At 49.7% G+C, this 27052-nt stretch overlaps 1 protein-coding gene across 1 annotated transcript in view; it reads left to right on the top strand.

The window, feature by feature from the left end:
- Positions 1-27052, top strand: part of RIMBP2 (RIMS binding protein 2) — a 1305415-nt gene that overhangs the window by 1189493 nt on the left and 88870 nt on the right. The window contains exon 25 of the mRNA XM_078668014.1: positions 7892-7963. Within this exon, the coding sequence (XP_078524140.1) occupies positions 7892-7963 (72 nt within the window). The remainder of the gene's footprint in view (positions 1-7891; positions 7964-27052) is intronic.

Genomic DNA, 27052 nt, shown 5'->3' on the forward strand with positions numbered 1-27052 from the left:
AACTGGCGTGTGCGATCCATATAGAATGAAAGCGCACGTTTTGGGTCCAGACGATGGAGCCGCTCTTCATCCTTTGAAGGATGCGGAGGCGGGAAGAAGGAGGGCAAGGTGATGGACTGCCCAATGTGAAAAGCAGAGACTACCTTGGGCAGGAAAGAAGGTCTGGTCCGAAGAACCACCTTATCAGGATGAACAGACAAGAAAGGAGGTTGAACAGAAAGAGCCTGGAGCTCACTCACTCTCCTGGCAGAGGTGATGGCTACCAGGAAGGCCGTCTTTAAGGTGAGAAGACGGAGAGGACAGGAATGAAGGGGCTCAAAGGGAGCGCACATCAGGAAAGTCAAAACCAGGTTCAAGTCCCACTGAGGCATCACGAACGGAGCTGGAGGATACATGTGCGTGATGCCCTTTAAGAATCTTAACACAATAGGGGACTTGAACAAAGATGGCTGATCAGGTAGCCTCAAGAAGGCGGAAAGGGCAGAAAGATAGCCCTTGATAGTGCCCAGAGCAGAGCCCTGCTGGGCAAGGGAAAGGAGGAAGAGGAGAACCTCAGATAGAGGGGCAGAAAGGGGATCCACAGCCTTTGCTGTGCACCATGCCACAAATCTGTTCCACCGGCAGGCGTATACCGACTTTGTGGAGGGACGCCTGGCTGCCAGAATGACATCACAGACTTCAGGAGGCAAGTCAAATGGCCTCAACTGTCGCCGCTCAATCTCCACGCATGGAGGTGGAGACTGGACAGGTTCGGGTGGAGGACCGTCCCCTGCTGCTGCGACAGAAGGTCCTCCTGAAGGGGCAGGCGGATCGAGGGACCGACTGTCATGCTGAGTAGCTCGGGATACCAGTACCTTCGAGCCCAGTCCGGAGCCACAAGGATAACTTGGGCCCGGTCGCGCCTGATCTTCTTCAGCACTCTGGGCAGAAGTGGTATAGGCGGAAAGGCGTACAACAGACCGCAACTCCACTCGCGCCGAAAGGCGTCGCCGAGCGAGTGCCGTCTTGGAAACTCCAACGCGCAGAACTGATGACATTGCGCGTTCTCTTCTGTGGCGAATAGATCTAACCAAGGCTCTCCCCATTGCTGAAAGAGGCCTCTCGCCACATCCGAGTTCAGACGCCATTCGTGATCCACCGAGCACCGACGGCTGAGTTCGTCCGCCCTGGCGTTCAGAGAACCTGCCAGGTGTTGAACCGTCAGAGTCACGCCCTGACGTTCCAGCCATTGCCAGAGGCGCAGAGCCTCTTGGCAAAGGGTCCACGACCCCACACCGCCCTGTTTGTTGCAGTACCACATGGCGGTGGTGTTGTCCGTGAACACCTGCACTACACTCCCGTTGACAAAGGGGAGGAATGCCTTCAGTGCCAGGCGAATCGCCCGCAGCTCCAACATGTTGATATGGAGCCGGGACTCCGCCGGAGACCAGAGGCCTCTGATCTCCGCCTCTCCCAAGTGGCCACCCCAGCCTTGGAGGGACGCGTCCGTCACAACCACGTGCTCCGGCTGGGGAAGGGAGAGGGATCTGCCCCTGACCCAATCGCGGTCTGTAAGCCACCACTGCAACTGTCTCGCAGTGCCCTCCGAGATCAGGACATGGTCGGATAGGTTGCCCTGATGCTGGGCCCACTGAAACTTCAGGTCCCACTGCAGAGCCCGCATCCGCCATCTGGCGTGATGCACCAGAAGGATGCAGGAGGCCATCAGCCCCAGAAGCCGCAGCGTCAACCTGACCGAAACCCGGGATAACGGCTGAAAGATGGGAATCAGAGCCTGAATATCCCGGACCCGCCGTTCCGGGGGATAAACCCGAAACTGCGCCGAGTCGAGAACCGCTCCGATGAAAAGGAGCTTTTGAGAGGGACACAGGTGTGATTTCGGCACATTGATGGAAAACCCCAACTCGTGCAGGAGGTCTGCCGTCATCTGAAGGTGGTGGACGACTGTCTGGGGCGAGCCCGCCTTCAACAGCCAGTCGTCGAGGTAGGGGAAGACTGAAACCCCTAACCGGCGCAGATGAGCTGCGACCACCGCCATCACTTTCGTGAACACCCGTGGGGCGCTGGTAAGGCCGAATGGGAGCACGATAAACTGAAAATGCTCGTGGCCTACCGTGAACCGCAGGTAACGCCGGTGGGCCGGCAGGACGGGGATGTGAAAGTACGCATCCTGCAAGTCCAACGCTACCATCCAGTCTTGTGGGTCTAGAGCAGCCAAGACCTGAGCCAAAGTCAACATCTTGAACTTCTCCTTCCGGAGGAAGCCGTTGACGTTCCGTAGATCCAAGATAGGACGCAGGCCTCCCTTGTCCTTCTTGGGTACCAGAAAGTAGTGGGAGTAGCAACCACACCCTACTTCTGGCCCAGGAACGCGCTCGATGGCCCCCTTGGCCAAGAGGGCCGTAACTTCCTCCTGCAGAAGTGTCAAGTGGTCCCCCGACACACGGTGGTTCTGCGGTGGCATGGCTGGAGGAGTGGACTCGAAGGGGAGGGCATAGCCCCTTCGGACAAGCTGCAGCACCCACCTGTCCGATGTTATCGCGCGCCAGCGGGAGTGGTGATGGCGAACCCTGCCACCCACTGGCGTCACGTGAGCCCGAAAGCTCGGACTAGGAAGGCTTGGATGCCGCAGCGGAGGGAGGCGTGGACTGACCACGACGCTGGCCTCTACCGCCACCACGGCGGAAACCACGGGCGCCACCGCGCTGGGGAGCGCTCTGCGCCGCGTGGCTGGCAGCACGTGTGGGACCTCCTCTCCCTTGGCCACGAAAGGGCCGAAACGAACCCGTCTGCTGGCGCTGGGTCTGGGTCGAGAGACCCAAGGACTTGGCCGTGACCCTGGAGTCCTTGAAGCGCTCCAGCGCGTGGTCCGCTTTGTCACCAAATAGGCGACTGCCATCAAATGGCATGTCCATAAGCGTATTTTGGACGTCTGGTGAGAAGTTGGCAGATCTCAGCCAGGCATGGCGACGAATCGCCACCGTAGTGGACATGGCCCGTCCCAGTGAGTCCGTGGTGTCCAGACCACAACGGATCGAGTACCGCGCCGCATCCCGGCCTTCAACAAAGGCCCGGGTGAGCTTGTCCCGCACTTCCTGGGGGCATTGCGGCAAACACTCCTCGACCGTATCCCACAGGGAGTGGGTGTAGCGGCCCAAGAGGCACGCGGTGTTACAAGACCGCAGCCCAGCACTCAAAGAGGAAAACACTTTCTTTCCGAATTGGTCGTACCTCTTTGATTCCCGGTCGGGCGGAGCCGACGGAAATGCGGACTGCGAAGTGGAGGCCTGGATCACCAGACTCTCCGGGGAGGGATGGGTGGACAGGAAGGCAGGGTCGTCCGCGCAGGGACGGTGACGCCTGGCAACGTTCCGGTCAACCGGCGCACCAGAGGCGGGCCTGGACCAGGTGCCCAGAAGGACATCCGTCAGGGCCTCATTAAACGGCAGCAGAGGCTCCTGGGGGCATGACTGCGGTTTAAAAACTTCCGTCAGGATATTCGGTTTGACCTTCGCGACGGGGAGCTCAAGGTGTAAGGCCTTGGCAGCCCTCATCAGGACCACCGAATAGGCAGCACCCGCCTCGGACGCCACAGGGGACGGAGAGACAAACCCAGGGTTGGGCGACTCGTCCAGGCCACTGGCATCACCCAGATCACCTACCCAGTCCACATCGTACTGGCAGGCACGGGATAGAGGGTCCTCAGACCCCTCCCAACCCTCACCATACTCCTCCTCGTCATACCCATATTCTGGGTCGACGATATAGACATCGGGGTCAACAGGCCCCATCGGCGTCGGGTCCGGCGTCGGCCGACGCCGGTCCGGCTCCGAGTCCGGAGTCGGGGAGGAAAGGGGGGTGGCGCCGCGCGGCGTCGGTGCCGGGGACCCGACGCCGGCCGGAGCCGACGGCGGAGTCGCTGCACCACGCGGGGGCGGTACCCTGGGCTGGTCCACAGGAACCGACGCCGGAGAGGCCGGGAGACCAGCCGGCGACGAACCAGAGGGAACCAGCGGCGCCGGGGCCGGAGCCACCGGCGGCGCCGGGGCAGGAGCACCCGAACCGCTCGGGCCCCCAGACGGGACCGACGGGCCCGCAGGCGCCGAAGGCCCCGCCGGAGAAGACCTCGCCCTCATAGCAATGAGGAAGGCCTCGATCTCCTCACGCGACGCGCCTTCCCCAGGGACCGACAGGTGTGGGGCAGACGGCGTCGGCGACCCATGCGGGACCGCGGGGGTGGGGCCACCCGAGCCCCCGGCCGCAGCACGCGGGCGTCGGGGGGAGTCGGGGGTGCGATGGCGACGCCCCGACTTCTTGTGCTTACCTGACGAGCCGGAGGAATGGTGGCGACTCCCGGAGCGCCCATGGCGGCTCCGCGACCGCTCCCTCGACCGCTCCCTCGACCTCCGACCGGACCGGGACCGCTCTCGACGCGGGGCCGACAACCGGAGTTCGAGAAGCTTGCGGGACCGCTCCCGCCTAGCTTTTCCAGTCAAGGCCCGACAGTCGACGCAGGACTCCACGTCGTGGTCCGCGCCCAGACACCGGAGGCAGAGTCGATGGTGGTCGGTGACCGACATCATGCGGTCGCACTCGTCACAACTCTTGAAACCGGGCATCCTACCGGCACCGTAAAGATCAATCACAAAAAACTTGGTCAAAAGACCGGAGTACTGCTCTTCGGATCTGCGCTAACTGGCGCGGAAAAAAGAAGAACTGACGTCAGCGCGCGGAGGCGGCGTCTATATACTCCAGCGACGTCATCACGGCGCACGACGCCGACGACGCGGAGCCGCAGGGGACGCCTGCAGACGACGCCTACCGACGCGCAGGGGTACTGCTACGCAAAAGTTTCCGGATCCAGACTGACGCCTGGGGATATTCTAAGGTAAGGAATCTAATACTAACCTGTTTCTTTCAGATATAACACTCATCTACCTCTTACCTTGGTGGTGCAGTATTTTTCCCTTTGGTGGCTTCTCCACATCTTCTCCTGGAGCGTCCATAAATGTCTTCTCACGTCTGCTCTGGCGGAGTGGCAGGTGTGCAAACCAGAGGGTGCGCTGGTCGATGCGGGGTAAGAGCCAGGCATCTGTTATAAAAATCATTCACCATCTGTTGGATATACAAGAGGAAATCAGCCTCAAACTGGAAAATGGGAAGTCCCACACATCCATGCAGTGGCGCATGGATCGGATACTACTCTTACAGATATGCTCTTGGTCCCTACAAGTCTAGTTCCTTTGTCCTGTGTTTCTGTTGTCTTTCCTCCAGCTCCTCATAGTCTGCGTGGGGTTTATGTATGTCCACTTGATGCAGGCTGGAGCAGTTTCACTCAGGATCCAGTACTTTCTCCTCCTTCTCTGTTTCCTGAACCGGTTGAGGAGGTTAGGGAAGCACTTTAATGTGTTATGGGATAGCATACGTGCCTCAGTCGCTGCAGATACTCAGATTGTTGAGAATGTATTAAATTCTATAAAGTTTTTGGGAAGCTGTGAGCTGCTCTAAAGAAGGTGAAATGACCTGACATGGTGGTGGGGGCAGGGGGGTGAGTGAGCAGTACTATCTGATGGCTATATGCCTGCCAGCAAAAAGGACTTTGCCAGAGTTGGTATTGTCATTAATAAGATGGTCAACAAGGAAATTTGATCTATGGAGATGACCATAGACACAGACACATTTTTGTTAGGATGTTCAATTGTGGAAACTCCCAAAATAGAAATGTGTCTCCATTCTGAATCATTGCAATCTTTGCAGAACAAGTCTGACTTGTCGTACTGTTTTTGGGAACATAAGAATCCACACAGAATATGCAGTTTATGTGGTCCATCCACAAAGTTATCTTTAGGCCAGTACTGGCATATAGTTTGAAAACTGTCTTCATGGATTGTGCCATTATGCTCAAGGCTTAAGAGAACATTTTCCCCGGCCCACACCTCAGCCACCTGTGCCCGATAAGACTGTGGACTGCAGCTAACCATGGAATGGGAGACATCTAGGGGATATGCAAACCAGAAACAAGCTAATTATCTGCTTGCCTACAGCTGAAATTCAGAACAAAGATGGAAACTGACTGTGTAGAGCAGGGACTCCCCCACACAACATGCAGTCGAGATTTAAGCTGTGGAAAGCTCAGTCATCCCAGTGGCTGAAGTTTGGCTATTTATAAAGGGATGCATGGGCTACTAATATACAATGCATACTATTATGTATAATGTAACTAGTGCCCTTTTTCTCTCTGCCTTAATATTTTTCTTCACAGCTCCACTTGTTCAAAATCTGCCATATCTCTCCTTCAAGAACCATCTGAAGTACTTCTTGGGTAAAAAACACATATAATCGCTTCACTAGTTGCCTATTGAGAAATACATCATGTATGTATGATCCATAAGACAGCGAACGTTGCCTGTCCAATCAATGTGAGATCCCAGATAAAAGCTCAACACTTCCACTCACCGAGTCAGATCCTCTTCGCAAGAACTTCTGTGGCTTAAAGTTCATCCCTACAAGACTGGCAGCAGATCTCTTTCATACCTAGGCAATATGCTTTGCTGCCACCTTCCCATGGAGCTCTTACATCTGCCCAATTATCAAGGCTTTCACAAAAGCATAAGACATTCTTCTTTACAGCTAATTTATAAAACTAGCTCCTTTTGTTACCACCAGAATGTTAACATAGTGATTTACTTAATTTCAACCAGGAGGTACCATAATACTACAGTATTCCTTATCCAATAGTCCCCAGTCCAAGATGGCTGTCCTAGAAAACAGTTATGGCAGAAGGGGGTGACCCAAACAAGCCAATGGCTGAAGGGGGTGACCCAAACAAGGCACTTGCTGAAGGGGCTGACCCAAACAAGCCAATGGCAGAAGGGGGCTGAACCAAACAAGCCACAAGCTGAAGGGGGCTGACTCAAATGAGCCTGTGGCTGAAGGAAACTGGTCAAAATGAGCCACAGCTGAAGAGGGGGGGGGGCGACACAAATAAGGTACTTGCTGAAGGGGGCTGGCCCAAACAAGGTACTTGCTGAAGGGGGCTGACCCAAACAAGCCAATGGCAGAAGGGGGATGACCCAAACAAGGTACTTGCTGAAGGGGGCTGACCCAAACAAGCCACTGGCTGAAGGGGGCTAACTCAAATGAGCCTGTGGCTGAAGGAAACTGGTCAAAATGAGCCACAGCTGAAGAGGGGGGGGGGGCGACACAAATACGCCACTGACTCAAGAAGGCTGAGTCAAACAGGCCACTGGCTGCAGCCTACGCTCTTTATGTGTGTTGTATAAAATATGTCTTTTGACTTCACCAGACCTAAAAAAGTGGACATTGGACTGAAGAAGAGGGTAGCGATTAAGAACAGCTTTAGGCCTAACCACAAGGCAGAAAAACTGTCCTGGTGTGAAGGCTGAAACAGTCTCTTTTATGGGACATGGGGTTGGAGGGTGGCAGTGTCCCAGGGCCACAGTGGAATGCATAACTGTGGCAGCCTTCAAAGATCTTTAACTTACAGCATTTTTCTATTAGAGGTTTCTGTTAAGACCTGGTTAAAGTCTTGATCCAAACTAAGCTGGGAAGGGGGCATGGGTGGATGCATTAGAAATGGAAGATAAATACGCTGCATTAAGGAACACGCTGATACTTCAGTGGGTAATCCACAAATTACTCTGAAGCAAGGGTTTCATTTTCCTGCTGCATAAAATGCAACAACAAAAGATTTGTCATCATATATGAATATCAACAAGATCGTCAAAAAAACAAGCATTTGTTTTTTCTATTGTACAAGGTAACTAAGGTCTCCAAACTAGCAGATACATTCACCAGTTTAGACCAAGTAAAAAAATATGCTCAAACTATGAGATCCAAAACTCACTTTTGTATTTTCCCTTTTTTGCAGGCCGAGTTGACTTTCTGTACAGGCGACATTATCACCGTGTTTGGAGAGATCGACGATGATGGATTTTACTATGTAAGTTCTTGGTTATACATGGGATTATTGAACAGTGCCTGTTCCTTACCCCAAAAAAATGTATTCATCCATGGTCCAGAACATCTGAAACAGGAACCAGAGTAAAGGCACTGTGCCTACTACTGTTGTGGGACTCTGAACACACCACCAACATATTGGTGTCGCATCTTTGATGCCACAGTATCGGGGCTACCAAACGTCACTGAGATTAAACCTATTGATGAATGTAAGAAATTCAATTATTTGATGTGGATGACCACCCACTTTAACTAATAATCACACCCCTTGTCAGGATGAACCCTCCAAATCACTAAGTTAACCTGAGATCAACCCCTGGTGGCTGTGGCACAGAGCCCACATGCTTAATTTAGGGCAATGTGTAAAGTATATATATGAAGTACCAAATTAGTAATAAAGTAAAAATGCTAAACAATAAAAATCACAATCTGAGTTAGAAAACAGAGTGAAATGTAATGAACAAAACACCAACATGACACAAATCCAATAAGGGGAACCAAAGATATGAATTTTAAAAGTTTTAAGTACAAATATCACCAAGAAAAAGTAGAGTGCCAATGATAATCAATGCTTTGGTAGACCAGGGTGCAATTTTAGGTTGACCGCAACGCAGCTTGGGTCAAATACACCAAGTGGATTGGTCTGGTGAAAGTCTAGAAGTCTGAAACTTTGAAAAGTTTCTAAGTGCCACTAGTCTAGAGGAAACATTTTTAAATGTTCCAAACTTTCTTCTAGTGCCCAAACAACCACAGGAGTACTCTTTTAGAGCGCCCCCCCTTCCCCCACCCCGTCCCCCCCAAAAGACCGCAGGGAAGGCACCTGGAGACTCACAGGGTGTTAGGCAGAGACCAACAACAAAGTTCAGTCCAAGTCCAGTTGCCGCTAGTCACTTTATGGAAAAGGTCCCTTGCAACTTCTGATGCCCCCGTAGGCCCCACAGGAGGTCAGAACTTTGGAGTTCACTTCTTCGTCCTAGGCAGAAGGGGGAGCAGGTCTAGCCCTTCAGAGCTCCTCTAAGGTCACAGACAGCAGATCTAGTCCACTTTTTGTTCTTCCGCAGATCCAGAAGTATTCTGAAGTGGGTGCCTGGAGGTGTGACTCCTGGGCACTCACCAACAATGGGTAAAATAGCACATCCTACTCACTTTTTCATTAGTTCATGTTTGACATATTGCAAACAATCCCAAAGTGCCATGTATTAGGGCATTTCCAAGATGGCGAAATTCTGTAGCCACACTAATCTTGGGTCTTGACGGCTGGGAATATGTGTGGGAGTGTCATAGATAAATCACCCGTTTTCTCCCCCATTTAACTGTAAAATCCAGTTTGAAGCAGGTAGTATATCCACAACAAGCCCAGAGACAGAAGTCTGGTAGAAAAAAAAGCAGGGTCCTTCAGCAACTAGACTATGGATACACAAGAATTGTTCTGGCATTTTGCTCTTTCCCTTTCAAATATGGCAAAATGTTACATGTGGCTCAACAGACCTGAGAAGCAGGATTTGGCACTTTAATGTCATAAACGGTCCCTACAGCCCCCACAATGCATTCTGTTGAGCTTAGGGGAGTCATCTCTCCCCATTCAGGTCATCCTATTGTTTGCTCATGGAAGGCAATTCACACCTCGTTCACACATTTTGAAGGTTGAGCACAGGCCAAGAGCTGGCAGAGGCTTATGATAGTCCAGGTAGGTAAAGGGTAACAGTTACTTTTCCTTAATATTTATTACAAATTTGACTTCACCAGTGCATTATGTTGCATTTTAATAACTATTCAAAATAGTGGTTTAAATATGGTTCTAGCTGGTTCCAATCCCGAGATACAGTATTACTACTTTAGTCTGTACTCTGGTTTTCTAAATCAGACAGCTAGGCCTGCCACAATGAAAAGAAAATGCTACTTAGCCAGTATGCATCTGTTCTTGGCATGTAGAGCTGTAGATTCACATGCTTTGCATAGCCTGCCATTTAGTGTTGGGTCCGGATGTTTGCCAGTCACGGGGTAGGTGACTCCTCTTTTCAGTGATACTGCGCATGGGCATCGACTTCATTGTTATATATTTTTTTTCCAGCAGAGGGTGATAATGGAGTTAGTAAGAGTAGTAGAATAGAGATGTCCATGTGTATGTATCCAAGTAGAATATTACTGCAACAGGTATAGGTACCCAGGGAGGCAGGATGGAGCATGTGAATCTACAGCTCTACATGCTAAGTATAGATGCATACAGGGTAAGTAGCATTTTCCGAGGCATGTGAGCTGTAGATCACATGCTTTGCATAGACTATACAGAAGTAATCTCTCAAAGTGGTGGCTAACCTTCAGCTGTTGCAGCGGTTTGAAATAGTGTACATAGAACTGCCCGCCTACATTAGCTTGCTGTCTTGCTAACACATCTACACAATATTGTTTTGTGAACGTGTGAGGTGTAGACCATGTTACGGCCTTGCAGATGTCATCTATGGGGATGTTTCTTAAGAAAGCCATAGAAGCCCCTTGTTTGTGAGTGGAATGCGCTCTAGGGGAACTGTTAATGTTCTTTTTGCTTTTGCATAGCATGTTTGAATGCATTTGACTATACACTGTACAATACCTGATTTTGAAATGGGATTGCCTTTATGAGGTGAAGCAAAAGCAAAAAAGAGTTGTTTAGTCTTACGGAAAGGTTTTGTCCTTTCTATATAATAGAGTAATGTCCTTTTAACGTCTAAGGTGTGTAGAGCACGTCCTGCCACTGAATCTGGTTGAGGGAAGAACACAGGCAACTCTACAGATTTGTTGATATGGAAGGCAGAAATTACTTTGTGTAGAAATGTAGGTTTAGTCCGAAGAACCACTTTGTTTTGCTGTACTTGTAAAAAGGTTCTTCTATGGTTAGTGCCTGAAGCTCACCCACTCTCCTCAGTGATGTAATAGCAATGAGGGAAACAATTTTCCAAGTGACAATACTGGGAATGGTGGAAGTCTTGGGGGAATAACTCTTTTGAGTCCTTCCATAAATGCATTAATAACAGGCACTCTGAAAAAAGACAGATGTTGCATATTTTGAAGGTATGTAGCTATTGCAGCGAAATGTAAGCGTATGGATGAGTATGATAAGTTTGAAGGTTGTAAATGCAGTAAATAGCAAATGATGCTCTGCATTGAAGCATCAAGTGGGTTGATTTGGTTATTTCAATAAATAACAAACTGCTTTCACCTTGTTGCATAGCAAGCCCTTGTAGTAGGACGTCTAGCCTCTTTGATAATGTTCATGCAGTCTGGCGAAAGATTGAGGAAGCCAAACTCTATGACTTCAGGTGCCAGATTGCAAGGTCGAGATTACCGGGATCTGGGTGTTTTATCTCTCCACAGCTCTGCATGAGGAGATCGGATGCGAGATGTCGTTTTTGATGAGGAACTAGTGAGAGCTCCAACAGGGTGGTGAACCATGGTTGACAAGCCCATGTGGGAGCTACTAGGCTTAGTGTCAGGGACGCCTGCCTGAGCTTCCGAACCACTAGTGGAATGAGTGGGAGAGGCGGAAAAGCGTACACAAATATCCCTGACCAGTTCATCCATAGTGCATTGCTTTTGGACAATGGGTGTGGATACCTGGAGGTGAAGCTTGGACATTTTGCATTTTGGTGTGTGGCGAACAGATCTATTTCTGGGAAGCCCCACATCTGAAAGAACGGAAGGAGAACTTGAGGGTGGAGTTCCCACTCGTGAATCTGTTGTCTCTGTCTGCTGAGCAGATCTGTGATCTGATTGTCTACTCAGGGAAGGTGTTCTGCGAGGAGATATATTTTGTGACGTATGTCCCACCTCCAGATGATCTGTGCAAGTTGTGACAGCTGGAGAGAGGGTGCCCCCCCCTGTTTCTGTATATAATACATGGCTGTCATGTTACCTGTGCATATCAGGACAGCCTTGGCTACAAGGTGAACTTGAAAGGCTTGGAGCGCTAGAAATACTGCTAGAAGCTCTGGATGATTTATGTGAAGCTGCTTTTGCTGCAGGCTCCACATGCCCTGAATTGTGAGAGTTTGGAAATGAGCTCCACATTCAGAGAGTGATGTGTCTGCTGTTAGCACTATCTGTGGAACCAGGTCGATGAAGGGCCGCCCTTTAGAAAGGTTTTGTGGATTCCACCACTGCAGAGAGCGATGAGTGCGGCCTTCCACCAACACTAGATCAGATAACTGACCCTGAGACTGATTCCACTGACGTGCTAAGCATTCTTGAAGGGGACACATTTGAAGTCTTGCATAGGGGACTATTAGGATGCAGGACGGCATCATTCCTAGTAACTGCATGAACACCCGAGCTGGCAATGAGTGTTGAGGCTGGAACTGGGAAACTAGAGTTTGAATGTTGCATATTCTGACCGGATTGGGACAGGTCACAGCCTTTTGTGTATTGAGAGCGGCTCCCAAGTACATTTGTGTGTTGGAGGGTTGGAGATGGGACTTGGACAGATTTACTGTGAAACCAAGATCATGGAGCAGCTGCACTGTTTTGTAAGTGTGTTGTAGACAGTTTGCTTGTGAGCTGGCTTTTATGAGCTAGTCGTCTAAGTATGGGAAGACTTGAAAATGTTGCCTTCGTAGATGAGTTGCGACTACTACCAGGCAGTTGGCGAATGCTCTGGGAGCAGTAGTGACTCCGAATGGGAGCACTTTGAATTGGTAATGTTGTCGCGCTACCACAAACCTGTGGAAGTAGGCATCCTTTAAACCTAAAGTGGACAGAAAGTCACCTTGCTGAAGGAGCCTGAGCACTTGTTGGAGTTCACCATGTGAAAATGATTGGATTGGATGTATAGATTCAGATCTCGAAGGTCTGGTATAGGACTGTGAGAGCCGTCTTTTTGGGGAATTAAGACGTATAGAGAGTATACACCGGCCCCTTGATATTGTAATGAGACTGGTTCTAAAGCTCCTTTTTCTAATAGAGAGAGAACTTCTTGTTTGAGAAGGTTTTAATGTTCTTGTGCCATTGTGTGTAATCTTGGCGGAATGCTTGGGGGAGTGTCGGTAAGTTCCAAGCAATAACCATATTGGATAATCTGTAGAACTCATCTGTCTGAGGTGATTGTATTCCAGATGGGTAGAAATTGGGAGACTACCCTGACAGGACTGGAATGATCAGGGGGTAGAGGAAGGAAGTCACAGTTTATTGTTTGCAGGGGAAGTGTGTGTTGAGTTGCCTCTGCCTCTTCCCTTGCCGGTATTCCCTCTAAATTCTCCTCTCAAGTAACCTCTTGACGAGGGCGATTGAAAATTGCCCTTATAAGATGAGGAGGGATTTTCTGATGAGGTGTTCTTGGAGCCCCCCGCCTTGTAAAAGGAGCCCCGATTAGAAGGCGGTGGCAAAGACCCCATGGATTTAGCGACCTCTGTATCTTTCTTCATATTTTCTAAAGAAGTTCCAACTGTAGACCGAAGAGGTGCTCCTAATCAAAAGGTTGATTTAGAATAGAGGCTTGGATCTCGGGTTTAAACCCAGAAATTCTGACCCAAGTGTGTCCGTGTAGCAATACGCTGGTGTTGACTGCGCGAGCTGTGATGTCAGCTGCGTCTAAAGCGCATTTAATAGATGTATTGAAAATTAATTTCTGCTCTTGAATTAGATCAGTGGCTTTAGTTTTACGTTCATCAGGTAAAAACGGAATTAATTTTTCTATCTCATCATAATGAGCTGTGTCATAGCGAGCTAGAAGAGCTTGTGCATTCGTAATTCCCCAGTGATTGGCTGCTTGCGCCGCTATTCTTTTGCCTGGGGCGTCTATCAGTTTAGACTCATTATCAGGAGGAGGGGCATCTCTTGTAGTTTGCTCTTTTGCGAGCGTTAGAGAGTACCAGGGAGTCTAATGAAACTTGACCCTTGATGTAGGTGGGGTCAGTAAGTAAGTAAGTAAATTTTTATTGTATATAGTTAATTAAAACATTTACAATATTGTTCATATAAAAGAAGCAACTTGTACTTTAAAATTGAAGAGTACAAACTAGAGATACATTAAAATAGAGAAACTTTCTAAAATGTCTGTTTACATAGTGATTTTGCGGTTGTACTTGCACTTCGCACAGTCGGATTCAGACCTTTGCCGTCCTTTACCTCAGTGTTCATGATTAGCTGAAGTGCCTTTTGGCAAAATCTAGCGGCCCTACAAGCTGTCTGCAGTTAGTAGCTGTTCAGGGCCAGCATAACGGCTGGGCGGCATGATCTAATTTGAGAAAGTCGAAAAACATGAAGTAGGTAATAACGTCTTACATTTGTTAAAGATGGGCAAATACACAATATGTGCATCAAGGATTCTTCCATTTCCCCACATAGTCTACAGAAGGGTGTCGGCCATGTTTGCTTCCATACAGGTGTGTGATTTTTTAATATGGTGGTTCCCAGCCGTAATTTTAAAAGTATTTTTTGAGCAGCTGGGGATATATGGTTGACTAAATATGGTTGTGGCTCCGGCTCCCATATGTGGCCAACACAGTCCATCCATGTTTTTTATTTGCTGTGGCAGCTTTATCTGCTGTCCATGATATTTGCTTTGCTGCTGCGTTAGTCTCTTTTTTGAACGCCACAAATGATTGATTTGTGTTCCATGCCTTTTCCATATTAAGGCTCGAGACGGTGTTCTCCCATACCATTTTCCATGAGTTTTTTGTCTTTTTCTGGTTATTTATCTCAGTCCAACAATGGCCCATAAGGGTGTCCTCTTCAGCAGCTCTTAATTTCCAGCATGTTTTAATATGGCTGCTTGTCTGATTTGGTGCTGGTTTAGTAGACCGAATTCCAAGCGGATCTGGGATCGAGATACGAACCTCGGAATATGAAAGATGTATTTGAACAACTCTGATTGTTGTGTGTTCAAAAAGTTAGCATCTTTTCCCTTGTACTACTCCGATCCATACGTGAGAGATGGGAGAAATTTTGCAGATATTATCTTCAACAAATGCGAATTGGATGGACAATTCATTTTTCTTTTTAACAAGTTTAGGGCGAAGCGTAGTTTGGTAGCCTGCGCCCCCTCTCTGTAAGACTGATGATCTTTCAGCGACCACCTAGCATCGACTACAACTCCCAAGTATTTGTACGTGGAGGTCTGCTCTAATGTGTTGCCTGCATGGGGTCAGTAGGCTCTGGCTTGCATTTTTTATCTATTCTGGGTGTGACAAAGCTTGTCCGCACAGGGGGGCAGATTTACAATAAACGAAAGCAGCCCAGTGCAGCAAGTCATTTTGCTGCGCCATGTTGCGTTAGTGCAACAAAATATTGCATCTCTGTGCTTCCCCCTGCGCTGGCGCACAAACTGCAGCCATGTGCCGACGCAGGCACCCTTGCACCATGGCCTGTGTCGTGGAGAGATTGTTTTTGTTCAGGAAGAGTTCCCTTCCTGCCCAAAAACTGAAATGCCGTTTTTCAACTTAGATGTGTGCTGCATTAGCACACATAGAATTTGAAAAACAGCATTCTTTCAATGATTGTTATTGTGCAGGAAGGGAACCCTTCCCGAACAAAAACAATCATTAGAGGTGATTTCCTCTTTCTATGTGTGCTGCAGAATGCAGCACGCATAGAAACAGGAAACAAAAACAAGGAGAAATGAAAACATTTCTCCTCGTTGTGCCTCCCGACGGCTCCCCTGGGGAGGCATAGCATTCAACCACATTTAAATTCAAGATTCCTCGTAAATCTGGAAATATGACTCGTTCTATGGGTATTGCGTGGGAACACCCACAGCAACAGCCATGGAACGCCCCTTTCACCAAAGTGCTGAGTGTTAAGGGGCCATATTTACAAGGACAGGAAAAGCCATGCAGGGTGGCTTTTCCTATCCTTGTAAACATGCTGCAGTGTATTGCGCTGCCAGTGCGTCACAAAAAGTGACATACTGGTAGCGCAAGGAGCTTGTAAATCTGCCAAAGGTCTTTTAAAATCTCATCTGCGTGCTTTAAGCATTCCTTTGAGCTTAAGCAGTGTTTGTGTTGATCTTTGAGAAGAACTCAAGGTCTCGAATGGAACATCCTTTTCAAGAGCCTCCTTATATAATTCTACCCCATGGTACTGAGCAGCCCTATTAAGTAGCTCTATGTACCCTATGTTATCATCAGGTGGGGAGGGTCTGGAGGAGTATAGATCCGGATCGTTATCGGTGTTGGGATCTGAATTATAATCCTCCCAGGGGTCATTAACAATGTCTGGTGGCCTATCTTTATCCCCATCCCCTTCATCTTGTGGATCAGGGGATTCTGGTTGTGGGGAGTTTGTGGGTGTAATGAGTACATTTGGGTCAATGGGTGAAGGAGGTGTAATAGGAGGAGATGGGTTAGTACTTGCATTTTAGAGACATGTGGTAGTCCTCTCCTCTTGTTAGCCCATTTTCCTTTTCTCTGGTAATTTTGCATGAATATGCCCAGTATCTGGATGAATAACCAGTTCCTTTTGTTTTGGATCCATGTTAGCAGGCAGAACATAGAAATAAGGCTCTTTAGATGGAAGAGGTGTTTTTCCTTTGGGCGCCGTATTTTCTTGGGGTCGAAGGCTTCGGCGCCGAAGGTTTATTGTTCGGTAACGAGGGGATGGTCACCAGAACATGTTTGGATTTCAATGCCAAAGGCTTTGGGTTCGGTTGCGATCCCGAGCTGGAAGGCTTTGATTTGGTGTCCAAAACGTTTTCTCTGTGCCAACCTTGGCCCGAGGGCAAAGGAAGGGCCGGAGCCTTTTTCTTCAGTAAGTATTGGGGTAATGGAGTGTCAGTACTCACTGTATGCTTACCAGGTGTCACTTGCTCTTCCGTGTCGGAGTCGGCTTTGGACACATGGATGTGTTCCCCCTCTTCTCCGGCTCCTTGTGGGTGGAATTCTTCCTGGTCGGAATCTTCTCGGCAGATGTCTGGTGAGGAGCCACTTTGCTGATGCATTTCGTGACATTGCGCCCGACCATCACAGAGCGTCTTCTTAGATCGAAACGATTAGCATGCGTCACAGTCTTGTTCGTTATGTTCCGGGGATAGGCACAGATTGCACACTTCGTGCAAGTCGTTGCACGGAAACTTAGCGCAACACCTGGGACAGAATTTACATGGAGTCCGTTCCATCGACTTTTAGCGGGCCCAATTCGGGTAGGCCGAACGGTCCTCCACAAATCTTCTGATCGAAGACCTTGAGTCAAAACGATATGAGGAGAATGGGTAACGCAATCGGGAAACAATACCATTGAGGGTAGTGGATTGTTCTATGTAAATTAAAATCACAAGAGGAAATATAATGAGAGCTGGGTAACACATGGTAGTGTTCACCCCTCTAACACACTTGTACATCACAAAGGCTCCGCCTCCGCACACTCACCATGGGGTTCACACTAGTCTTTTGTGTCCCCAGACAAACTGGGGCCAGGACTGGGAAGCAGGAAATTCCAAACAACTCTGGGGGTGAAAATCTCCAGAAACTTCTCTTAATTCACAGCTGGCACCAAGGGTAAATAATGGACCCTCAGACCCAACTTTTCAAATCACTTTTAGACCTGTAGCCAGACAAATGGACTGCCCAGCTGTGAAATCTGTCCTGCTTGCCGACCAAGGATTGCCTTGCTGCCAAGGACTGCTTTTGCTGCACCCAACTTTTCAAATCACTTTTGGACCTGTAGACTCTGCCAGAAAAATTGACTGCCCAGCTGTGAAGTCTGTCCTGCTGACCAAGGACTGCTTTGCTGCCAAGGCCTGCTGTTGCTGCACCAGGACTCTTCTGCTGCTGTGGGCTGCTCTGCTGAAGAATCCCACCTGCCTGTGATGACCCAGATCCCCAGTAACCCTCCAAGAGCCAGTTGACAGGCCCTCTGTTGAAAGCCACAGGGACATAAAAGGCTTCTTCAACATAAGTGCATCTTCTCACAGCCACCATCAACTCCGGTCCAACGCAACACAGCTCATCCTGATGTATCCCATTGCAAGTCCTTCCAAGCTCTGGCAGGATCTTCAAAGTAAATGGGCACTAGAGTGGGGGTACCCTACTTCTGAGACATATTCCTAGATCCAGCACAGTTTGGTAGTACAGACTGATTAAAAGGACCCTCTGTTTATGCCATGTGTGCATCTATGCAGAGAGCATATTCTCTATTGCATCGGGGAGAGGAGTTGGCCTAACGGCTAGGGCTGTCGACCTCAAATCTGGGGAACCGGGTTCGAGTCTCGGCAAGGACGCGCAACCTCCTGTGAGTCTGGCAAATCTCTTAATCTCCCCATGCCTAACAAAAATGAATGTGTCCGCATGTAACGCAACAGTTGCTCGTGTAAAGCGCTCTGATACCCAATACCTTCGGGTCAAGTTTGCGCTATTTAAACTCTGTAAAAAAGAAAAAAAAAAGCTGAGTCCATGCAAAAGGATGTGTGCCAACTGTTGTCGGCGCAACCCTTAACAAATACTCTAACGCGCCAGTAGGTGGTGTCCTACGGCTCTGCGTCCGTCACTGGCATCGTAGGTGCCGAGATGGCGTCACGGAGAGTACTTAGGCGCAACCCATGCGCGCTGACGTCAGTTCTGTACACAACTATTCCGCGCCGAAATGCAGAGCCATGCAAGATACTGACAATTGGTGCATAAAACTAGGGCCCTGAAAGGGATGACCTTAACCCTAGTAATCAGTTCGCAGAACGGGAAGGATAGGCGGGGCGGTAAGGAATCTATCACTAACTAATGTCTCTTACAGATATATCGTTACACCAGTAAGTAACGTAACTTGTGCATCTGAAAGAGACACATTAGTGATAGATTCCTTACCTTAGAACAGATACCCCAGCAATACCAATCCCAGTGGTGGGTCTGCGAACAGAATTACACCAGAAAGTCACGGAGCACAGAATGGCCAAAGAAGCCGTCTCTCCGGACCGGACTGTCAAGTCAGGAACAGAAAGGAAAGGGGGTTTGAGAGAAAGAGCCTGGCGTTAACTCACTCTTCTGGCAGAGGTGATAGCTACCAGGAAAGCCGTCTTGAGAGTAAGAAGACGCAAGGGACAGATATGAAGAGGCTCAAAGGGAGCGCACATCAGAAAAGTCAAGACAAGATTCAAGTCCCACTGAGGCATTATGAAAAGTACGGGTGGAAACGTATGCGTAATGCCTTTAAGAAAACGGTTAACAACCGGGGACTTAAAAAGAGAAGGATGATCTGTGAGCCATAGAAAGGCGGAGATGGCCGAAAGATAACCTTTGATAGTGCCCAGAGCAGAGCCCTGCTGGGCCAAAGAGAGAAGGAACAGAAGAACCTCAGAAAGAGGGACAGAAAGGGGATCCACAGCTGTGCACCATGCCACAAATCTGTTCCACCTACAGGTGTACACCGTTTTAGTGGAGGGACGCCTGGCTATCAGAATGACATCACACACTTCGGGAGGAAGATCGAAAGGGGTCAACTGTCGCCGCTTAATCTCCAAGCATGGAGGTGGAGGCTGGACAGGTTCGGTATTGGACCGTCCCCTGCTGCTGCGATCCTCCCGAAGAGGCAGACGGATCGGGGAATCGATGCTCAAACTGAGTAGCTCGGGATACCAAACTCTTCGAGCCCAGTCCGGAGCCACAAGAATCACTTGGGCCCGGTCGCACCTGATATTCTTCAGCACTTTCCAATTCCAACGCGCAGAAGTGATGACATTGCGCGTTCTCTTCGGTGGCGAAGGAGTCTAACCAAGGCTCTCCACCACTGCTGAAAGAGACCTTGCGCCACGTCCGAGTGCAGATGCCATTCGTGATTCATCAAGCACCGGCGGCTGAGTTCATCCGCCCTGGAATTCTGAGAACCTGCCAGGTGTTGAACCACCAAGGTAATGCTGTGATGTTCCAGCCCTATCCAGAGGTGCAGAGCCTCCTGACATAGGCCCAGGACCCCACCCGCCTTTATTGTTGCAATACCACATGGCGGTGGTGTTGTCCGTGAACACCTGCACTACACTTCCCCAGACAGAGGGAAGGAATGCCTTCAGTGCAAGCCGGATCGCCCGCAGCTCCAGAAGGTTGATATGGAGCCGGGACTCCGCCGGAGACCAGAGGCCTCTGATCTCCGCCTCTCCCATGTTGCCGCCCCATCCCAGGAGGGACGCATCCGTCACCACTGTGTGCTCCGGTTGGGGAAGGGAAAGGGATCTGCCACTGACCCAATCGCGATTTGTGAGCCACTACTGCAACTGTCGCACAGTGCCCTCCTAGACCAGGGCGTGATCGGACAGGTTGCCCTGATGTTGTGCCCACTGGAACTTCAGGTCCCACTGCAGAGCCTGCCTATGCCACCTTGCATATGTTACCAGCAGGATGCAGGAGGCCATCAGGCCAAGAAGCCAGCGGGTCATCCTGACTGAAACCTGGGATAGAGGCTGAAAGAGTGGAATCATGGCTTGAATATCCCGGACTCGGTGCTCGGGAGGATAAATCTGAAACCGCGTCGAATCCAGAACTGCTCCGATGAAAGGGAGTTTCTGAGAGGGGCTCAGGTGCGACTTCGGCACGTTGATGGAGAACCCCAGCAAATGCAGGAGGTCGGCCATAGTCTGGAGGTGGGTGACGACTGCCTGGGGCAAGCCCGCCTTTAACAGCCAGTCATCGAGGTAGGGGAAGACTGACATCCCGACCTGCGCAGATGAGCTGCGACCACCGCCATCACCTTTGTGAACACCCGAGGGTCACTGGTAAGACCGAAGGGGAGCACGGTAAACTGAAAATGCTCCTGGCCTACCGTGATCCGCAGGTAGCGTCGGCAGGACAAGGATGTGAAAATAAGCGTCCTGCAAGTCTAACGCTAACATCCAGTCTCCAGGGCAGACAGGACCTGAGCCAGAGTCCGCATCTTGAATTTCTCCTTCCGGAGGAATCGATTTACGCCCTGGAGGTCCAAGATGGGGCGCAGGCCCCCCTTGTCCTTCTTGGGGGCCAGGAAGGAGTGGGACTAACAACAACTCCCTACTTCCTGGCCGGGAAGTCGCTTGATGGCCCCCTTGGCCAAGAGGACCGTGACTTCCTGACGGAGAAGAGCCAAATGATCCCCCGACATGCTGTGGTACCGAGGTGGCATGGCCGGAGGGGATGACAGAAAGGGGAGCGAGTAACCATGGCAGATTATCTGCAGCACCCACTTGTCCGAGGTAATTTCGCACCAGTGGTGGAGGTGGTGTCGTACCCTGTCACCCACCGGCGTGGGGTGCTCCCTGTATGTATGTATATATTTGTAATTCATAGAGCACGCAGCTCACCCTGGGGCATCTTGGCGCTGGCTAGAGACTGGGCTACTTGCTGTCGGAAGATTATAAATAGGATTTTAAAACAGAAATGTCTTCAAGTGTTTCCTGAAGGTGCCATAATGCGGAATGGATCATAGAGCCAGGGGGAGCCGATTCCAATACCTGGGAGCCAAATAGGAGAAGGCTCTCCCTCCAGTCCGAGTCAGCCGGATTCGGGGAACTCGTAACAAGTGCAGAAAAGTCGATCTAAGTGTCCTACTGGGACTATATTTAACCAGTTTATGTTGTAGATAACGAGGTCCTTTGTCATTAAGGGAATTATGGGTTAGGCAACAGACCTTAAAGAAGGATCTCTTTTTAACACTAAGCCAGTTCAGTTCTCTGAGCAGCGGAACTGATGGCGAGCCAGCTAGGCGATTTAAAATAATTCTAGCGGCTGTATTCTGGACAATTTGCAGTTTCGCCAGAAGAGTCTCCCCCGCTTCTGCCAGCAGGGCGTTTCCGTAATCCAACCGGCTAGTTATCATAGCTTGTACTAGCATCTTGCGATGGGAGATGGGTATATACGGAAGTATTTTCCGAAGAAGTCAGAGACCATAAAAGCATGTGCTGGTCGTTGTCGCGATATGATCTTTCATTGACAGGGAGCGGTCAATTTTTATTCCTAAATTCTTTATAGAAAGTTTAGGGGAGGGGGCAGAGCCCAGTTGGTCAGGCCACCAGTCATCCGTCCAGATGTCTGGGGCTTTCCCCATCATCATAATTTCAGTCTTCCCTGGGTTCAATTGAAGATGATTTGTCGTGAACCAGTCTGAAATCAGCCTCATGCCATTAGCAAAGCGTATTTTTTCTTGCTCTGGGCATTTCCCGATCGTGAACAACAGCTGAGTGTCATTGGCGTATGAAACGATTTCAAAACCCAGCTGTTCCACAATCTGGGCCAGAGGGGCCATATATATGTTGAAAAGGGTGGGGCTCAGACAAGAGCCCTGAGGAACCCCCCCTGAAGTTCGGATTAGGAAGGCTTAGAGGTGGAAGCAGCGGGGTGGACGTGGACTGACCCGCTCACTGGTTACCAGAACCGCCCCTGTGGAGCCACATCCGCGGCCATGCTGGGGCTGGATCTGCACAGGCTTAGTGGAGGAACGTGCTTGGGTGTTCTTACCCTGGCTACGAAAGGAACGAAACCCAGACGTTGTAGGGCTCTTCGTGGAAAGACTCAAAGACTTGGCCGTGGCCCGCAAGTCTTTAAAGCACTCCAGGGCATTGTCAGCCTTATCACCAAAGAGGCGGGAGCCATCAAACGGCATGTCCATGAGCAAGCTCTGGACATCGGGCGAAAACCCAGTAGAGCGCAACCAGGCATGGCGCCTCAACGCCACAGTCGTGGAAATCGCCCTGCCCAGCGAATCAGCGGTGTCCAGACCACACCTGATGGCAAACTTCGCCGCATCCGTGCCCTCCCCAACCGCTCAGGAAAGGACAACCTGACCTCTTTAGAACACTGAGGCAAGACCTCGGTTACCGAATCCCACACCGGGTGGGAGTAACGGCCCAATAAGCAGGCAGTGTTAACCGACCGCAACCCCAAGCTGGCTGAGGAGAACAACCTCTTGCCATATTGGTCCAGCCGCTTAGAGTCCTTATCTGGTGGAGCCGTGGGAAAGGCACTCTGCGACATCGAGGCCTGAATGACCAGGCTCTCAGGCATGGGGTGAGTGGTCAAGAAGGCAGGATCACCAGGCGCTGGGCGATGTCGCCTATCGACGTTCTTATTCACTGGCGCCCCCGAGGCCAGCTGCAACCAAGTGCCAAAGAGGACTTTGGTGAGGGCCTCATTGAAAGGGAGCAGGGGCTCCAACGACGTAGACGCCGTCTGGAGCACCTCCGTAAGGAGGTTGGTTTTAAGGGCCACCGTAGGGAGGTCGAGATGAAGAGCCTCCGCAGCCCGACGTAACACCATAGTGTAAGAAGCACCCTCCTCCATAGTAGGCAGAGGAGAGGCAAATCTCGGGTCAGATGACACATCAAGTTCCCCTGCATCTTGAAGGTCATCCACTCAATCCTACTCGGAGTCACATTGCCGCGGAAAGGGGTCCTCTGAGCCATCCCAGTCCTCGTCTGGCTCCAGGGTTGAAGAAGCAGGTCATGGCGGCAGGACCGGAGCCGGAGAGGGGGGGGGTCAGCGGTAATGGTGCGAGCCAGGGCACCGCTGGGGCCGCATCCCAATGCGGATCCCAGGCCGGAACAAAATGGTCTGGGAACGGGGGCAGGGGCGGCTTAAACGACACCCAGTGCGGCGCCTGGGGCGGCGCAGGGGCCGAAGCCAAGGGCAGCACTGGGGCGGAGCCAGCAGCGCTGCACCTTGTGGTGCCGTGTCTGGAGCCAAGGGCACTGGATCCAGTGGTTCCGGGGCCGGCGTTGCCATGCAAACAGGATCTGGACACGGGACCCAGCAGGCGCCAGCGGGAGCCCGAGGCCTAAAAAGGTGGTCCATGGCAGCAAGAAATTCTTGCATCTGCTCGGGAGTTGCCGACGAACCTGGGTATGGTGGGTAGGCCGTGAGACTCCCAGGCTCTGGAGGAGCCGCAGGGGCGTAGTGCCTGTCCCCCTTAGAGGAGCAACGGTGGGATGTCAGAGAGTGAGGACGCTTCTTTGACTTCTTCTTATGGCATTGCTTACCGGAGTCTGAAGGCGAGGACTTAGAGCACGAAGAGCGACGGTTTCGGTCCTGGGAGCGGTCCCGCGAACAGCCTCTAGACCCTGAGCGGCAGTGAGAGGAGTGCCGGACCGCCGTCGGGGCCATGGCTCGACAAATCCAGGAGTCATGGTTGGTCTCCAGGCAGTTGAGGCAGACATCATGGAGGTCCGCCATCGACATATTGAGGTGGCACGACCCACAAGACTTGAAGCCTGGCATCCCTACGTGCACCAGGAGACAATTTGCGGAGACAAATAAAGTCTCAAAAGTGGCCAAAAAATGACCGAGGTATGTGCTCAATCCACATCTGCGCTTTCAGCGCGGAAAAAGAAAGAACTAACGCCAGCGCGCATGGGTGGTGCCAAAGTACTCTCTGTGATGCCATCTCGACGCCTACGACGCCAGTGACTGATGCGGAGCCGCACAATGCCACCTACTGGCGCGCAGAGGTACTACTAGGCAGAAAAACTTTCCGGATCCAGTCTGATGCCTGGGGATGTTCCAAGGTAAGGAATCTATCACTAACGTGTCTCTTTCAGATGAAAAGTATGGTCGGGATGCATACAACATAATCAGAAACAAGCTTTATTCGATTTTAAACACTAAACTCATTAAAGCATACAAATAAAAGGTAAGTACATCATCATAATTAAAACAAAAAAAATAATTAACACAGTTATCACTGGTAATCGCCCAAAAATTCATAGTGTGCAATGCAAAATTTTTCTAATTTCCTGACGCAATCCTAATAAATCCATTTAACACTTCAAAGGGCCATCACATTTCATATCCATTGATTCAGTTATTTAAAGATTTCCTGACCCTCAACACATCCTTTAAATAGCCCAACATTGAGCAAATACAGTAAAAATTTCCCAGCATCTCTAAGTGCATAAAGGCTGGGCGACATTTCCTCCATCCTCCCTGTTTTAATAGGGGTATTATCCATCTCCGCCTTTCGCTACTGTAGTACTTAAAAGACAAAATTGCGTGTATGGTGCTCTGCAGGGAAATGTTGTTGCAAGGGCAGCAACGAGGTTCCCTTGACCAATCGTTAATGACAGGGAGGAAAATCAAATCTAGTCAATAGATATCAGTCATACCCGTCCATTACATGTAGCAGGTAAGGTTGGATATCACATGTGATGGTGATAATTTGGTGTTTGGCCACCATGGGTTTATCAATCTCGAGGGTTAACCTAGTTTCTTCCAGGTGAGTCATGCACACCTTTTTAAACTCCTTGCGATTGAGAGACCTCATATTGTCTGGAGAAGTATAGTATTCCGGGTGACCAATGTCCTGTATAACATTTTTAATATATTTTAGCCATAAAGATTTTGTGGGCATTATCTAGGCTCGTTGCATCTGTTAAGGCCCGTACTCTCTGACAACCAAATTCTGTGTCACAGCAGTAGAGGTTGGGCCTTGATTAAATCAGAAATATAAACCAGCCCTAACTCAGAATGGCAATTAAAAACCAGGGCACTAGTTGGGACGGCTAGAACAAACCTTAAAAAAGCGTTTTCAATACGCTGGATTAATAGGCTATCTTGGAAACCCCATATACCAGCCCCGTACACTGCTATGCTCACGCATTTTGCTTGATAGATTTTTAATAAAATTTCAGGAGTCCTTTTCCCATTTTTTTTTTTTAAATTTGCTAGGGCTGCAGTAGACTTCATAAAAGGTAAGCTCCTAGCTTTAACTGCTGGAGCCCAAGAGCCTCTATTAAAAAGAACGCCCGAATAGCTAAACAAGTTAATTGTTTCCACCATATTCCCCCCTGCCTGATAGCTTATCTTCTTAATATTCCCTCTCCCGCATGACACGACAAAGCTTTTCTTGGCATTCAATTTTAAACCCAGCCTGTCCATAAAACTAGAATAAAAGGAAAGCGTCCTCTGCAAACCGATCTAGGTGCGGGCCATTAGTACCTTGTCATAGGCATAGAGTAGGGACGATATTGGCTGCGTATTTACTGATGGGGGATTCCTGGTGTGTGACACCAACTCCTGCTGCAAGGCATTTGTGTATAATGAGAACAGGAGTGGTGCCAAGACACACCTCTGCCTCATGCCCCGTTCTACTTTAAATGGGGCCGTACACTCGCCCTCTATTCCATAACAGACTTTTGCTGTGGCTCCAGAGTACAACTGCTTTAAAAAACAGATTAAAACAGGGTCAACCTTTTAATCATTGAGAACACCCCACAGCTTATTATGAACTACACAATCAAAGGCGGCTGTGAGGTCTACGAAGGCCAAATGAAGGTTCCTTGTTTTGGCCTGCATATATTTACTGATTAAAATATTGAGGTTTAAAATCTGCTCGTTGGTTCCTACCCCAGCTCTAAAACCATACTGGACATCACTTAAAATACCCTCTTCTTCGGTCCATGCCTGTAGTCGGTCTAAAACAATCCTGCCCGCTACCTTAATTAAAGAATCCAACAAGGATATTGGTCGGTAGCAAGCAGGGTTTTCACGGTCACCTTTTTTAAAAATGGGGACAATGATTGATTCGGACCATGTACTTATAAAGCCTTTACAGCAGCACGCTTGTAAGACTCTAGTTAAAATTGGGCCCCAAACCTCCAGATTAGACTTGTAAAGATCGATTGGTATCCCATCGGGACCGGCAGTCTTACCACTCTTACTTCCATTAACAGCGGTCTTAACATCTTGGAGTGAAATGTGGAACTCGATGGGCAAAAAAGGCTGGTCTGCCCCATCAATATCATAGGTCTGGATTGTATGTTCGTTTGTCCTCTGTATTGAGTAAACGTTAGTGAGAAAGTCAATCCAGACTCTTTCTTCAATGGCCACCTCAACTGATGGTGCGTCTATTTTGCTATTAAGGAATGGGGCATTTACTGCCGTCCAAAAATTCCAACTGTCTTTACGCTCAGCTGCTTCGGTGAGGTTCTTCCAAGCCTTATCTTTCAGCTCTTTCATCCTATTTTTTCTGGCTACGTTATACGCCTTCCTGCAAGCCCTAATCTCATAATTGTCCCTTACCACTCTGTTTAGGGCTTTCTTTAAGTTTGAGTAGCTTTTAGTACACTCTTTATTGAACTAGCCCTTCTTGAAGTTTCGCGGGCCTTTGCTGTCTGAGGTCAATATATTTCTAACCACCTCAGTGATGCTATTAAAGGTGTTTAGAA

Source organism: Lissotriton helveticus, chromosome 11 (assembly GCF_964261635.1).
Source record: "Lissotriton helveticus chromosome 11, aLisHel1.1, whole genome shotgun sequence".
NCBI lineage: Eukaryota > Metazoa > Chordata > Amphibia > Caudata > Salamandridae > Lissotriton > Lissotriton helveticus.